Source organism: Gadus morhua, chromosome 9 (genome assembly GCF_902167405.1).
Source record: "Gadus morhua chromosome 9, gadMor3.0, whole genome shotgun sequence".
Lineage (NCBI taxonomy): Eukaryota > Metazoa > Chordata > Actinopteri > Gadiformes > Gadidae > Gadus > Gadus morhua.
The window spans coordinates 10459132-10475043 of record NC_044056.1 but is presented as its reverse complement, the minus strand read 5'-3'; the positions used below and the strand labels follow the sequence as shown (position 1 = coordinate 10475043).

General features: G+C 48.3%; 2 protein-coding genes across 3 annotated transcripts in view; both read right to left on the bottom strand.

Annotated features, from left to right (window-relative positions):
- The window catches only part of b4galnt4a (beta-1,4-N-acetyl-galactosaminyl transferase 4a), a 136163-nt gene extending 132716 nt beyond the window's left edge, over positions 1–3447 (bottom strand). The window contains exon 1 of the mRNA XM_030366359.1: positions 1527–3447. Coding sequence (XP_030222219.1) covers positions 1527–1668 — 142 coding nt within the window. The 5' untranslated portion in view covers positions 1669–3447. The remainder of the gene's footprint in view (positions 1–1526) is intronic.
- A 7959-nt stretch (positions 3448–11406) lies between these two features.
- LOC115551240 (E3 ubiquitin-protein ligase TRIM39-like) lies at positions 11407–15912 on the bottom strand. 2 transcript variants are annotated; one of them, XM_030366871.1, is made up of 2 exons: positions 14335–15910; positions 11407–14234 (listed from the first exon to the last, which is right to left on the bottom strand). In XM_030366871.1, exon 2 carries the CDS (start codon positions 14230–14232, stop codon positions 12613–12615), a length of 1620 nt encoding a protein of 539 aa, XP_030222731.1. In that variant the 5' UTR covers positions 14233–14234; positions 14335–15910; the 3' UTR covers positions 11407–12612. The 2 variants fall into 2 exon arrangements, with proteins under 2 accessions (XP_030222731.1, XP_030222732.1); XM_030366872.1 differs by having other exon boundaries at positions 11407–15912.

Here is a 15912-nt window from a genome sequence, read left to right as displayed (position 1 = left end):
TCTCTCTCTCTCTCTCTCTCTCTCTCTCTCTCTCTCTCTCTCTCTCTCTCTCTCTCTCTCTCTCTCCATAATGGGCCGTCTGTAATGATGTCATTGAATCCCGTCGACATGCAACTTGCATTGCCCCGACCATTTCCTGTGTCCGGCGAATTTGACAGCAAATGATCACGTAATCAACACGCATTCGGACGTAGTGGGTTTATTATCCTTCGGAGCCAGCGATAGACAGCGGAGGTGAGGCTCTTCGAGCGGCGTTCCTTCCCCTGAGTGCCGGAAGCATCCCGGGACTGGAACAATGGAGGAACCAAAACAAGGCGCACGTGTGTTCGGAGAACGGAGCAGGGCAGCGGAAGAGATGCCTGATGGCCGTTCTTAAACGCCTTCGCTCTGGCGGTTACTCTCGTCTTGCTGCTCGCCAAAATAATCCGTGGCTTAATGACGGCAACACCAGTAACAACAACAATAGCAACAACATCATCATGTCCATCATCATATCCACCCTTTCCAATGTGTTTCAAACTTCCCAATACCAAATCCAAACAATTCAACCTTGGAAATTAAACCACCATCATTCACAAATACAACCATCACCCAAACATCTGCTTTTTAGGCAGCATGTGGCTCAGGAGGTAGAGCTAGTTGGCTGGTTACAGCTGGTTACCAGCTGATCCCCGGCTCCTCCTAGCTGAAAGTCTAGGTGTCCCTGAGCACGAGACATCATCCTAACTGCTCCCGAGCAGACAAGCTGGCAGTCGCTGTGTGAGAATGAGTGCATGAATGGGTGAATGTTAGGCAATATTGTAAAGCGCTTGGTAAATGCATTCAATTTACCATCTGCCACACACCCTTTCATCCGTAGGCCTACATCATCAACCCAACACCTAAACCATACATTGGCCTATTCTGAAAGAGCAGTAATATGACTCATCACATGAATCGAGAAAGATCAGGAGGGAATTGAGCGTCACAGGGAGATAAGGGTGCTCCAGCTTCCATCACATCTACATCTGGACCCAACAGGTAGCCGGACGTCCTGACCAATTACAACATGTTTTCAAAGTTCCGCCACCTCTCAATCAATCAATCATTTACATTTATATTCAGGGTGTTTAGCAGACACTTTTATCCAAAGCGTCTTACAATAAGTACGCTACACAAAAAACTAGCGATTGTAAGTGCACTGCACTTACAATCGCTAGATTAACCCATTGCCCGTATAAAACAAAGATACCATTGTTTAGCATCTTATCTTAGCTGAGAACTATTTTTAATGCAAGGAAGTACAACATACAATATAAGTGCACACATTAAGCGCCAGGACGCACAACATACAATAAGTGCGAACATTAAGTGCCAGGACGTAGACCATACAATAAGTGCATCAGAGGGGTATGGCGGGATAAGGGGGGGAGGGCTATGCAGAGTCCAGGTGAACTCTGAACAAGTGAGTCTTGAGTCTCTTGGCTGGTGAGCGACTCTGCGGTCCTGACATCTCGTTCAAACAGGAGTTATTATAACCCGCTTACCTTTGCCATAGTTGAAGTGCAGCCTGATGCTCTTGCCCTGGTTGATGTGCAGGTAGGTGAACCACACGGCGAAGGTCAGCAGGACCAGCAACAGAAGCAGTTTGAATTGCTTCCGAATTTTCTTTACAGGGAAGCGCAACATCCTCGCAGAGGCATCGTCAGGTGGCCGGGCGGCGGAATCGAGGTCCGCGGAAACGCATCCACGAAAAAAAAAAACGCTCTTTAATCATTTACGGCGTGACATGGTCCCAGCGTGACCCGAAGCGCGTAACAGAGGTGTGTGTGCGTGCGGGTGTGAGTGTTTGTGCATATGTGAGTGAGTGAGTGAGTGTTTTCCTGCTGATTTAAGAAGTACGTCCGAGCAGATAGCCCCCATGACATCCACGGCGAACACCTAGCTGAGGAAGGAGTCTGCCGTTCAGGTGCGTGTCTCCAGCGCGTATCCTGATGTCTCCACGTCGACCAACACGCCCGCGACGTGTGACGTCCGCCTCCGTGGGGAAAGTCTGTGATGAACACATGTGAGCGGGGGGAGAAAGGGCTTCTCTTTTTCCTTCCGCGTTAGATTCCGCGCTGCGCGCTTTGCAGAGCGTCCGTCCGTGGCAGCGAAAAGACGCGCTTTTAATCAGGAGTTGGAGGAAAACAGCGGTTCACTCACTAATCTGCTACAAATCCGCCGGCTCCCAGGCGTTACTGGGAGACCGAGGCTGGTGTTTGATTCATCGGCCACTCTCAAGCATCAACCTCCGGGATTAGAAACAGCCAAGTGCGCATCGCTCCAAACAAACACAGATGTCTCCAAAACCGTCTCACGACCTAATCAAGAGTCGACACCCAAACCCGCACAATTCTCCGTACTTCAGTGTAGTAGTTCCTCGTATAAATCCCTGTTTGTTCCACGACTTCAAAAAGCGTATTGAAAATATTAAATAAAAAAAATAAGAGTACAAAAAAGTATCGTCACTTTTGTTGACGGAAAAGCACGCGCTTGTCATCGGCGCGTGTCATGGCGCGCGTTTCACGAGTGTTTCACGAAATATTCATCCACGATAATGGCTCTCGAGATGCACGCTTATATTTTGAGTGCGCGGGGACAGGGAGGAGGAGGATGAGGTGGAGGAGGAGGGGCAACGCGCCGTCATACCTGGGCTCCTTTAAAGCCCCCCGAGAGCGCCGACCCGCGCGTGGAGGGGCTCGCTCACACAAGATCTCCCGCTTCAAAACGTTCCCGTCCAACCTCGAGGTGCAGCCCAGCGGTCGTCCATGTGCGTGTGCATGTGCAGCGCCCCTCCTCTCCCCGCCCTCCCACCCTCCCCTGGCCCCCCCGCCGTGCCGCTACCTCCGAGCAGGTGCCGCCCCCCCCCACCCCCTGGTTGTTTCAAAGTACTTGGCTAGTGCAAAAAGAGAAGCGACAATCCACCGCCGCACGGGCGTCACGGCGAAGCGGCGTGCAGGACGGCCATGTGGAGCCAGGAGGAAGAGTGGCTGACGCTGGGCTGCTAGCAGCGTCGTGGTGGTGGTGGTGCCCCGGTTGTTATTCTACCGAGAGGTTTCTCCGGTAATGCGCCGCCCGACTCTCTCTCTTTCACTCGCTCTCTCTATCTCTCCTCCCCGGACGCGCGGAGGTGGAAGAGGATGTCCGTCTGTCTTCAGGACAGGAGGGATGCCGGGAGGAGGAGGACCACCGCTCAGCGATGCATCTGATCCGGGATGCGTGCACTACAATGAGAAGCTGGAGGAATGTCTCCCTACACCGAGAGGCATCGCCGTACACCCATCATCGGAGCAGCATCTTGACGCCGCAGACCAACCTAACGTGGGAGGAGAGGAGTGGGATTGGCAAGGGCGCTCGTCCAATCACAGCCCCCCGCTCTGCAGCCAGAGGGATGACGACACCGCGTTGGGTTGTTGTTCTTTGCTCCTGCTGTGATGATGAGGATATTGAAATCATATAAAGGCAGATCTTTCCCCGGTGTTGAATAACCGTGCAGCATGTGCACCTCAACTGCGTCTCAGACAAAGCGGAGCCTGTCGTTGGAGCTTTTTTTTTTTTAAAGAGTTGAAATAGAACAGGATTTATGTATGATAGCCTATAAATAAAGATTGCATGATGCCATGGTGTTACTAAGAGAAGCACTTTATTGTGTGACTTTGTGAGTAAAAGTGTCATCTGTGGAAAGGCAGAGAGAGCGTGGAGCTGGGAGAGAGATCTCTCTCTCCTCCTCTCTGCATCCTTGGCTGCCGCCCGCTGGTCTGAGCGAGAAGGCATCAGAAACATCACATAATAACTGAAACGTTACGGTGCGGTTACCAACTGATGACGAGTAAAGTTAATCTGTAGAAAGGAGAGAAATGTTCAACCAACTGTCAGAAACATGCATACAGATAGGACGTGATTAATAATAATAAATAAAGGCGAAATTACTGGACCCGATGAATATGACCTCCTTTGTACTTCAGCCCATCTGTGCGTCCGTCGTAATCCTCCGTTTTAAATGGATTGTCGTGTAATCTTCCATGCGAGCATCGGGCATAAATAAATACATCAGATATGCCGTACAGATTCGGGGAGTTATTAGACGAATAAAGAGAAAAGGATGAATCCGATAAAACCGTTCTTACAGTGCTCAATATATACTGTGCTTATAGCAATTGATATGACGTCAACCATTATATATTATACAAATAATAATAAAAATGAAAAAAGATAATAAGTTGAGTTGTGTTTGTGTAGCCCTTATCCAAGCCCGGTCTCACAGGATTTACCGGCCATATCTGCAGAACAGATATTATCCCTAACCCCAGCTTGGAGATCCTCAGCTTCATTAAGGAGGAGGGCATCTTGAGAGGAGCCCAGAGCGATGGATCAGAGTGGTGGACCCCCCCTTCAAGGCACCTTGAGGAGCTAAGAGCGGGGGATCAGAAGATCCCCCTTTCACACCGCCGCAAAATCGGGGCCGGTTCCGGGCCAGTTCGGAGCTAGGGCCAGGGCTTTGGTTTCACACCGCCAAAGAACCGGCTCCGGCCCCTAAAAACCGGTTCAACTCTGGCCCCACTTTAGAGCTGGGCTAGAACTAGAACCGCTTTTACGCCGGGGGCAGGGGGCGGAGTTATCCGTACCTTCATAAACAGGAAGACCAACGAAGACCGGCATTTTTTAAAACACCGAAGTAAAAAATGGACGTGAATCCGTGTATGGTTCTTTTTTGTTTTTTTCTGATTTTGTTTTAAATCGGAATATTCAAAGAACGAACCATACACGGATTGAATCGAAGACGAAATTGTTGTTGTTGTGTTTGAAACTGGCGCGAGGGTTCTTCTGCGCGCCTATTGTGTGGTGGTTCAACGCGTCAACGCGCCAACGCAGCTAGATGAGTCCATGTCCATGCAAGTGAACGGAGCGTTCCCTCTTCGTCATAACTATCAAACCAAACATCCTTCACATTCACCGAGCGAACATTATGAAAGTAAAATGCACATTTCTCGCTAAAAATGTTTCCATAAACGCATTTGATGGCGTAACTATGTTACTATTTCCACCCAGAATAAAGAAAGATGTCGGCCGTATGCTTCTGTCCAAGCTCACTAGCCGAGACGTTTGCAGTGACGTCATGACGTTGCTCACGCCGGCTCCATGGCTGGCTCTGGCCGGTGTGAAACCAACCGGTTCTTAACTGGGGTAAGGCTGGAACCAGTTTGGAACTGGCCCTAGCACCAGCCCGGAACTGGCTCTCGGTTCTTTTTGGTGTGAAAGCGGCAGAGTGGGGGGACCCCCCCTTCAAGGCACGGTGAGGAGCTCAGAGCGGGGGATCAGAGTGGGGGGACCCCCCCTCCCAGGGATGGTGAGGAGCTCAGAGCGATGGATCAGAGTGGGGGGACCCCCCCTTCCAGGGACTGTGAGGTATTACAAGCTAACATTTGAAATGCTCTGATAAAAAATGGCCGTGGTGATGGGCGTTGGCTGGTCGACAGGCTGTTGAGCAGGCTGGTGAGAAGGCTGGTGAGCAGGCTGGTGAGCAGGCCGGTGAGCCTGAGCAGGCTGGTGAGGAGGCTGGTGAGCAGGCTGCCAGCGGTCGGCTCTAAGCAGGTGTCCAGTCACCATCACAGCAGCGCACCCCAACAGTCGGCTTTCGCTGCTTTACGGTCGGGTAGGGCTGGGCGTTCGAGGGGTGTGCGAAGAGAACGAGGAGAGAGAGAAGAGAGGGGGGCTTGTTGAGTATTGGTTCTCAGTAAACATTGACTCAGCAGCTCTGGGCGGCCGTCCAGGCCGGCATTATCCTCACCAGCGATAAGGTGATCCCTGTAGAGTCCGGAGGCACGATAAACCCACAACGCCGCTTTCTTGACAATCCCTGGAATTCTTGGGATTACATTCTCGGTGTAATCTGGGATTTACTTTATTTACAGAGCGTCTGTGAGGGAGGCGACCTTATCGCTTCTTCGTCTTCATATATTCTGCATCTACCTGTCTGTCTGTCTATCTGTCGCCCCTCTTCCCCCCCATCATCTCAGAGTGACACTCCTCCCGTCTGTCTCCCCGTCTGTCGGTCTGTCGGTCCGGGAAATGGCCTACATGACCCTTAACATCACACGCATGTCTTTATTTTTTCTCCCTCTCTGTTCCTCCTCATCCTGCTCCTCCTCTCCCTTCTCCTCCTCCTGCTCCTCCTCGTCCTGCTCCTCCTCCTCCTCCCTGCCAGCTTGCAGCTGTTGGGCTCAGGTGAGTGATAGGAGGGGAAATCACCTCAGGATTATGGGCTCTCTCATCCGGTTACCTGAGAGATGAGTTCTGCCAGCCCTGCACCCCGATGAACCCTCCACCTCCCTCTCAACTCCTCTCTCCTGCCTCTCATCTCCTCTCCTTCCTGCCTCTCATCTCCTTCATGCCTCTCATCTCCTTCCTGCCTCTCATCTCGTCTCTTCTGCCTCTCCTCTCCTTCCTGCCTCTTATCTCCCCTCTCCTGCCTCTCCTCTCCTCTCCTCTCCTTCCTGCCTCTCCTCTCCTTCCTGCCTCTCATCTCCTCTCTCCTGCCTCTCCTCTCCTCTCCTTCCTGCCTCTCCTCTCCTTCCTGCCTCTCATCTCCTCTCTCCTGCCTCTCATCTCCTCTCTCTCTTTCTTCTCCTGGGATAAAAGGATAGGGGACGAGAGGATAGGGCAGGATAGGAGAGGGGAGGGGAGGGGAAGAGAGAAGAGGAGAGGAAAGGGGATGAGAGGAGAGGGGAGGAGAGGGGAAGAGAGGAGGGGAGATGGGTTGAGAGGAGAGGAGAGGGGAAGAGAGGAGGGGAGAGGGGTTGAGAGGACAGGAGAGGGGTGAGGAGAGAATAGGGGAGGAGAGGAGAAGAGAGTAGATCTGAGTAGAGGGGAGAGGAGGTGAGGGGATGAAAGGGGAGGATAGGAGAGGGGAGGAGAGGAGAGGGGATGAGACTAAAGGAGAGGGGAAGCGAGGGGAGGGGAGGAGAGGGGAGAGGAGAGGGCTGGAGAGAAGAGGATAGGGGAGGAGAGGAGTGGAGAGGAGAGGAGAGGAGCAGAGAAGAAGAGTGGAGGAGGAGGACGACGAACGATGGGAGAGAAATATTCATGGTGGAAATGTTTGGCTCTAGCCTAGTGGTGCGTTACATAATCTGTGACTGTCTGAAAAACGATCAAACTGTTTAGAGGAACAATAACAATGCATTCTATTTATAGTTAAGGAACAAAAATGTCACCTACTCTATACATCACACACACACACACACACACACACACACACACACACACACACACACACACACACACACACACACACACACACACACACACACACACACATACACACACCATAACAAATAAGCATGCTCACATCCACATTCACACACACACCAACACACACACACACACACACACACACACACACACACACACACACACACACACGTACACTAACAAAAACAAGCACTCAAAGAAGCACCCCCCCATACACACACAAACACACACACACACATCACAATCAAACCAGCACGCACACACACACACACACACACATACACACACACACACACACACACACACACACACACACACACACACACACACACACACACACACACACACACACACACACACACACGAACATAGATAGTATTTGAAAGATCAGACAGAGCTCAGTAACCCAAAGTAACGGTTGCCATATGAACTGAGTGAAGCCGGCAGCAGCATGCGCTGCACCCGATAACCACTGGCAGCGGCAACAACAGCAGCTCACCCTTCAAAGCCTCCCAGAATAACGCTGACCTTCCCCGCGTTGTCCTGACAGCCATCCACCGCCGCGGCCCTCCTCAGTGACAGTGCCATCTCAACAGGTGACACGTCTATATAAAGCGGGGTTAGAGATATAAATCACACCGGCCACCGCCAACTGGCTCTGTAGCCCCGGGCCAAGACCGCCTGGCTCGTGACCACGCCCCTCCTTGGGGAGCTACTAGAGGGACCGCGTGGGGATAGCGGCGGCGTGATCGCACTGTTAATGTGGAACCATGACATCATCGTGTTAGGTTGGGCGCCGAAGGCGAGGGTTCGCCCGCTGGAGTGGACTTCTGTTCGTGGCTCGGAGAGAGCGGGGAACGGAGCTTCAGCAATCCCCCCCGTAACGCACCCCCATACCAATAATGCACCCCATACCCATACTTCACCACCATACTGCACCCCCATACTGCACCCCATACTGCCCCCCATACCCTACTGTACCCCCATACCCATATTGTACCCCATACTGCACCCTCATATCATATGGACGGATGACTGCGGCAGAGGTGTAGAAAGAGTGAGATCTCTAAGCTCACTCTCTCACTCTCTCACTCTCTCCTTCTCTCACTTGTCCTCTCGCACTCTCAAGCACTCTCGCACTCTCTGTCTCTCAATCTGTCTTTCTTTCCGTCTCTTTTGTCCCCCCTCGCTCTGTCTCTCACTCTCTTGTCCTCTCTCTTTCTTTCTCACTCTCACGCTCGGTCTCTCACTCTCTCTCACCCTCTTTCTGTCTTCCCCTCTCTTGTTCTCTCTTTCATAGTCAGCCGGAGTATCAGCACAAAAGACAAAAAGGAAATGTGTCGAATCGAGATAAATAAGACCCACCATTAAAGATGATTATGTCTTGGCTGTGTGGAGGGATAAATAGAGAGAGAGAGAGAGCGAGAGACAGAGAGAGCGAGAGAGAGAGAGAGAGAGAGAGAGAGAGAGAGAGAGAGAGTGGGAGAGAGAGAAATCTGGGTCAATTTAGTAGCATTAGTATGCAAGCCAGGTGTAGAGCAGCAAGGATTAGAGCGCACCAGCACCGCACATCTCTCTCTCTCTGTCTCTTTCTCTCTCTCGCTCTCTCGCTCTCTCGCTCTCTCTCTCTCTTTTCCCACTTTCTCCACCCACCCTCTCTCTCTCTCTCTCTCTCTCTCTCTCTCTCTCTCTCTCTCTCTCTCTCTCTCTCTCTCTCTCTCTCTCTCTCTCTCTCTCTCTCTCTCTCTCTCGTCCCGAACAATCCCAAACAGCTGCGCTCTCCAGTAACACAAAGCGGATCACAGTAGGAGCCACTCGTAATCCGAACCATTGAGGGGGAATGGTGGTGTTCCTCGCCAGGGTTCAATGATGATCTGGTCTCAAGTCCAGCACACGAGGACTTCCACTTCTCCTCCTCCACCTCCTGCTCCTCCTCCTCCTCCTCCTCCTCCTCGCCATTTGAATCGTGTCTCGTCTAAGAGGAAGATAAGGTAATCCTGGGGCCATTTGGGTCAATCACAAAGTACAGCGATGGATCCACCCCTGAGTCATGTTCCAATTAAACTACACCACCCTCTTGTTTGTTTCTGCTGTTCTGTTCCAACACTACACTCATAAACATTGGGACTCTGAATTGAATAGTTCGTTTTTACTTTTGAAAAACATATATTTTTTCTATTTTTATATATATTTGGGGTGCCTTAATTATCAGTGTAGCTGTCCGTCTATAAAGAAATATAATATAAATACGATGAGGTTTCAAAAACAAAGGCTTCCAACACAGCCTTTAAGTAGTTTATGTCCACGTTGAATGCTGTCTAGAGCAAAAGTACACAGATAGACAGACAGACAGCAGGTATAAAGGAAGGGGGACAGACTCACAGTCACTGTGTTTGTAAGCTCTCCTTCATAGCCTATACCTCATTAACAGCACTAAACCAATTATTGCAATCAATGTTCTTCATTGGCTCAAATGAGTACCCAATTAGGCCATTTAGCAAACATCTAACCCAATCAGAAACTGCTATTGCGATGACTTGTGTTTCGCCTGCTGGCAAAAGCAAAACTCTTTTTTGTGTGTTTGGTTGCATTTTAAACGCCAGGAATGTCTGAGAATTCACACTAAAGGTTTGTGATGGATGACATCAACCACAGGCCAAAGCTGCTAGGATATGTCCATCAGGCCTCCCTCGTGGGTCGAAAGAGGGTTAGGCCCTTGGTGGTTGATAGCCTCCCTGGGGCCTTGTGGTGGAAGACATTAGGCTGAGCTATGGGTCTGAGCGGGCGGGGTCAGCCTGCCCAGACGGTTCCTCTCAGAGCCTTATTCCTCCATAGATGGGAGCCCTGCAGCGGTCCTTAGGGTAGAGAGGACCGTTCCACCGTCTCCTCCACCCTGAACGATCCAGGGATGGGGAGGAGGAGACGGAGGAGAGTGAGGAGAGATGAGGGAGGAGAGGGGAGGTAGGAGAGGAGACAGAGAAGAGGGGAGGAGAGGGAGGAGAGAGAGGAGAGGAGAGGGAGGAGAGGAGAGCAGAGAGCGAGGGGGACCGCGTGTTCCAGCAGAGACTGACCCTGAAGCCATTCTGTCAGAGGCCCTGAGTCTCCGAAGAGAAGCCAACACACAGCAGACACACGCTGTGGAGAAACAGGTGAGTGTGTGTGGCGGTGCGGTGTCTGGCTGGAGATAATAGAGACAGCAGCCGGAACCCTCGTCTGTGTTCCTGCTCTTGGTTTCTTCATTTCGGACTAGAGCGTTTGCTAAACCCTTCAGAGGGTTTTGCAATGTTATATTAGGTGGGTCTGAATAGCCCTCAGAGATTTGAATGTGATTCAGGGATGTTTGAATACTATTGAATTTATTTGAACAGGACATATATATATATATATATATATATATATATATATATATATATATATATATATATATCCCTCTGTGATCTGCATTGTCCTCTGTCTGAGTGTCTGAGTGTGGCGAGATGGAGTGATGAAAGATAAACAGAAAGGAAGGAAAAACTAAGATTGTACCGTTTACTCTCCTTATCCGTTCATCTTATTTATTCAACGTCCTCTTTGACTGTCGATTCGCTGTCAAAGTATTTACCGAGGTGGCTTCAAACTCAAAAAGGATTCCATTAGCAGGATCTCTGAGCCTCAGTCTGTGACACAGTTACCGAGAAGTTAAAGCACACATGTGTATCATGCATTAAATTTCTCTAATACATCTGTACGTAGACGCCAAAATGGTCCAGTAGCTTTGCATATCTATCCTGAGACGAATTAAAAGGCTATGAAAAGGTAGGTAGATTGAGGGACACTCAAGTTGGATTCCGTCCATTTCAGTGATGAACTCAGCCAAGGCCAAAGCTAATGTGTCTAAATGATTGTGTCAGTGCCTGCACACATCTACACGTTTACAGTATACACACACACACACACACACACACACACACACACACACACACACACACACACACACACACACACACACACACACACACACACTCTGTCAAACAAGTTAAGACTGAAAGTGAAGAATTAAGTGGCTTCTTTTGGGATATAATATTCACGCCCATCTATTCAATAACCATGTATGTCTATTTTTATCTTTCTCCTCCGAATACAATTATTCAATTCAAGTAAATCGAAAGAGCTTTAATGGAATAGAATATACAAATGGGAATTGGCAAAGCAGTTTTACAATTTAACAAATGAAAAATAACAAAGTGCTACACCAAGGTAAAAAAACTAAATTAAATATTGATTATCACTAGCAGAAGCACAGTGGAAAATCAATTATGATCAGCACAACACAGTGGAAAGCATGAGGACACTGTGAGGGAGTGAATCAAACTCTTTCCCCGGACTGGAAGGTAGAGCAGTCTTTACCCATCTCCATATTACTGATGCACTATATAACACACTGAGCTATGAAAGGTTGGATATAAAAGACTACATTATAGACAGATACAGTTCTTATGCAGGGGGTATGTGCATTTTAGTGTTCAGCAATGCAGTAACTTATTATGAGGAGAAATTGCAGTATACTACAGGGTAGGTATATATACTCTCTCTCTCTCTCTCTCCTTCTCTCTCATCCCTCCTTTCTCCCTTTCTCTATCACTCTATCTTCCCCCTCTCCCTCTCTCTCGCTCACCCCTCGTTCTCTCCCCACAGCTCTTTCTTTCTCTCTCTCCCTCCCCCGTCTCCCTCAATTCAATTCATATCATCTTTATTGCACAATAAAAAAAAGTGTTCGATACATGAAGAGTTGTTTGGTGGAGAATAAGTTTTACTGGTTCATCAACTACCAACTTTTACAATTCTTTGCTGATATAAAACGTTCCATCAATCTCAAAATTATCAAAATAAGGGTTTGTATTACACTTGTAACAATATTTCTACTGAACACTATTAGACTGGAATGTATCTATTCCTCTTAAGTTATATATTATAATGGTAGGCCTCCACAATAAAAAAAAATTAAACTAACGTGTAAGGACATTGTATTTTTTTGTCATCCACTATTCATAAGGTAAAATAGATAGAAATGTTAAAAAACTACAATTATTATTTTGTACAAATTAGTCCAAACATGTTAGTCCTCGTAACATGAATAATCAGTAGAAAACTGACAAATAATATAGTGTAATCCAACCCTTTATCATGGGTTACATTCAATTACTTTTATAGGTTTAGAGGTTATATTCTGAAATAACTTTCCTTATTAAATTACCGCAATACGACATTATTGCAGATCTAACATAGTGAGATTACCAATTATGAAACAACATCAGTTGCTTTGGTTGTTTGGTTTTTAACTTTTTATATTATCAAACTAAGGTCCTAGTCTGTTTGATTGACAGGTGAGATGATCAGAGGGGCAGAGTTTTTACCACTATCATGTACTTGTGGACAGAGGAATGGATAGAGAGGCTCACTAAAGGAGCAGCCAGTAACAGAGTAGATATGAAGCCTGGCTTCCACATCATAGTAGGAGACCACACCCTCATCATAATCAACAAACACCCCCACCTTCTGGAGCTCAGCTCTGCGAGGGAGACTGACAGCAGGGTTACCTTGAAATACCAACGCATCCTTGTCGTAGTAGAGAGTCCAAAAACCCGTCTCAGGGGTTGATGTGGTCTGAGCTTTTCTGTTGATGGACTCTCTGGCCACTCCTAAATACCATTTAGTCTTGTCTTTAACCTGGACCTCAAAGTAAGATCTACCTGAAGAGAAGCTCTGCCTCGTGAGAACATGTATATACAGTGAAAATCTCTTAGGGTTGTCTGGGAGTCTCTTCCTTATATCTCCATGATGTACTTGTTTCCCATCCTCAGACAGGATGAGAAGGGGATGAGCTGTATCGGGATCCAGAGTCACATCTACTGCATACTGCTGGACCCTCTTCAATTCAGCATCACGCAGCTTCTTCATCTCCATGTTCATTGTCTCCTCCAGCTGATCAAGGGATCTCCCCAAGGTCCCTAAGTATGAGGGAGGACGGACCTCCACGGTCACCCAGTACCTGGTGGGTCGAGGATCCTTCAGGGATCTGAAGGCTTGGAGGAAGTGCAGGTGGTCTTCCATGTGTAAGATTGGCTTCAACTCTGAGCTTCTATTGGTCAGATCTTGTATTTCCTGCTCCAGCTCTTTGATGAGGTCTTCAGCTTGTTTCTCTGTGGATTTCAGTTTCTCTTTAACCGTTTGGTTGAAATCTTCCCGGCACTTTTCAACACAGCTTATCAGAGCAGTGAAGACCTGCCCACCATCGGCTATCTCTCTGTCTGCGTCTTTGCTGCTCTTTTCTACTGTGTCGTTGATCTTCTTAATCTTAAGTTTTCTCTCCTGGATCATCTGCAGAACTTCAGCCTCTATCTTCCCCAGCTGGGCCATCTTCACTTCATATCCCTCCTTTAAAGGTACAACAGGATGGGACTTGTGGTCTGTCTCTGTGCAGAACTGACACACACACACCTGTTCAGTCTGGCAGAAGAGCTCCAGAAGTCGGTCGTGTTTCTTACACATCCTGTCTTCCAGACGGTCCATAGGCTCGACCAGTCGATGTTTCTTCAGGCCTGCGACTCTCTGATGCGGCTCCAGGTGGGTTTGACAGTAAGAGATAAGACACACTAGGCAGGACTTCAAGGCCTTCAGCTGGGTCCCAGTACAGACGTCACAGGGAACTTCTGCTGGTTCAACACAAGGCTGCTGTTTTACTCGTACGGACGTTCTAAACTGAGCTGCCAGCTCTGATAAGAAGGTATTGATCTGTAGATCAGGTCTTGTGTCAAAAAGCTTGTTGCAAACAGGACATTTGTACTGGACTTGTTCATCCCAGAACTTTGTTAGACAGGTTCTGCAAAAGTTGTGTCCACATGCGGTGCTAATCGGATTGTTGAACACATCCAGACAGATTGAACATGAAAAGTTCTCTTCAGACCAGATGTTAGCAGAGGCCATTCCTAGACACAGACGACAAGGTTTATGTATTGAGCCATTACATATTTCTAATTCCTTATGGGGAAAGAGAGGTTTTAACTTCTCTTGGTCTGTTTTACTCACCTTGTTGTTACTGTCTGTCAGACTATATGTTCCAAATTGCGTTTTCTTTTTCTCCTGAACGAGAGAGGATTTCTTCCACGTCGCTTGCTTAGGTTTCTATGAATGTTAAGTTTCGTTCCTGAACGAGACGTCCTCTCCCTCCTCCCCTAACACCTGGCTCCTCCTCAACAAATGTCTCCTCCCCCACGGACACGCACTCTTCTTTGCACTGTTTAAGGGCTGTACAAAGACATTTGACTTGATTTAGCCTGAGGCTGTTATATTCTCCAGTCTTTTTAAAAAACAAGCCTCTCCCTGTGTGCCAGACTTTAACCTCATAAAACCGCCGAGTAATGGAATCGGGGTAGGGCAGACGAACCAGGCCGATAAGTTCACGTTCAGTCAGAGTCAACAAAAACTTGCAACCATGCGGCAGTTAATCCCACTGAACAAAAAATAGGTTTACCTAGATTTATCAATAGTTATATTTAAGTCCTTGATAACTATGGAGAAATTGAAATGCATGATATTAATGATAATGAAGTCATAATAATAAGAGAGAAATTAGTAAAAATTCAAATTCTGCCTTATTCTGGTTCAACATAACCCCAGGTGTCTCTGATGATTTTGAAATGTGCCATTTTTTATGATTTGTTGGGGCTGTGGACCGCCATCAGGACTTCCTGTACCCTCCGTGGCCTTTATATATTTTCCATGAGCGGTTATCAGCGTAACCATTCGATGATACGCATACTTTATTAATCATAATTCAAAATATTCTGTTGTTGTCTCCTGAGTACTGAACTGGTCCACCAAGCCACCAATCAGTAGAGGAAGAGCCAGCGGGAGTGACTGAAGACTGGGCCAACATCAGGGGGCCGGACACCTTTGAGACCTGCTGGGATCCAAGGGCCTGGAAGGACCGGCACGGTAAAATAAAAACGTACGTTGCCAGAGCAGTTTGAAAACGATTTAGAAAAAAGTGTAATTCTAGTTTTCACTCCAGCTGAACTGTCTCTATTTATTTTATTTATTTATCCAGCCCCGGACCACCAGGACCACTCACAGCCCTCCTCCGTTCCACCGGGGGCATGACGGAGCACGTGGACCGGCCCCTGAGTCACATGTCTTCCTCCACATCCTCCTCCTCTTCGTCTTCCTCCGCCGCTGTATCCACCAGCCCCTGCCACAATGCACGGGGTCTCCCTGGGGCCCCTGCAGGGGCCACGGAGGGTACGGACCACAGTGCAGTCGGCTCCTCTCTGTTCTTTGATGACATGAGATGTTTGAATGGTAACGGTAAATGGACTGCATTTATACAGCGCTTTTCCAACCAGTGGCCACTCAAAGATCGTTATAATATTGTCTCACATTCACCCACTCATGTAGCTCGTCGGGAGCAGTTAGGGTTAGGTGTCTTGCTCAGGGACACCTCGACCCTTGAGGCTAGGAGGTCCAGATCAGTGTGTGATGTTATGTGATGTTGTGTTGTGTTGCTCCTGATCAGTGTGTGATGTAGTGTTGTGCTTTGCTGCTCCGGATCAATGTGTGATGTTGTGTTGCTCCCGATCAATGTGTGATGTTGTGTTGTGTTGCTCC

What these genes read in the sequence shown, in the direction of transcription:
- LOC115551240 (XM_030366872.1), bottom strand. Translation starts at nt 14,232, where the DNA reads ATGGCCTCTGCTAACATCTGGTCTGAAGAGAACTTTTCATGTTCAATC.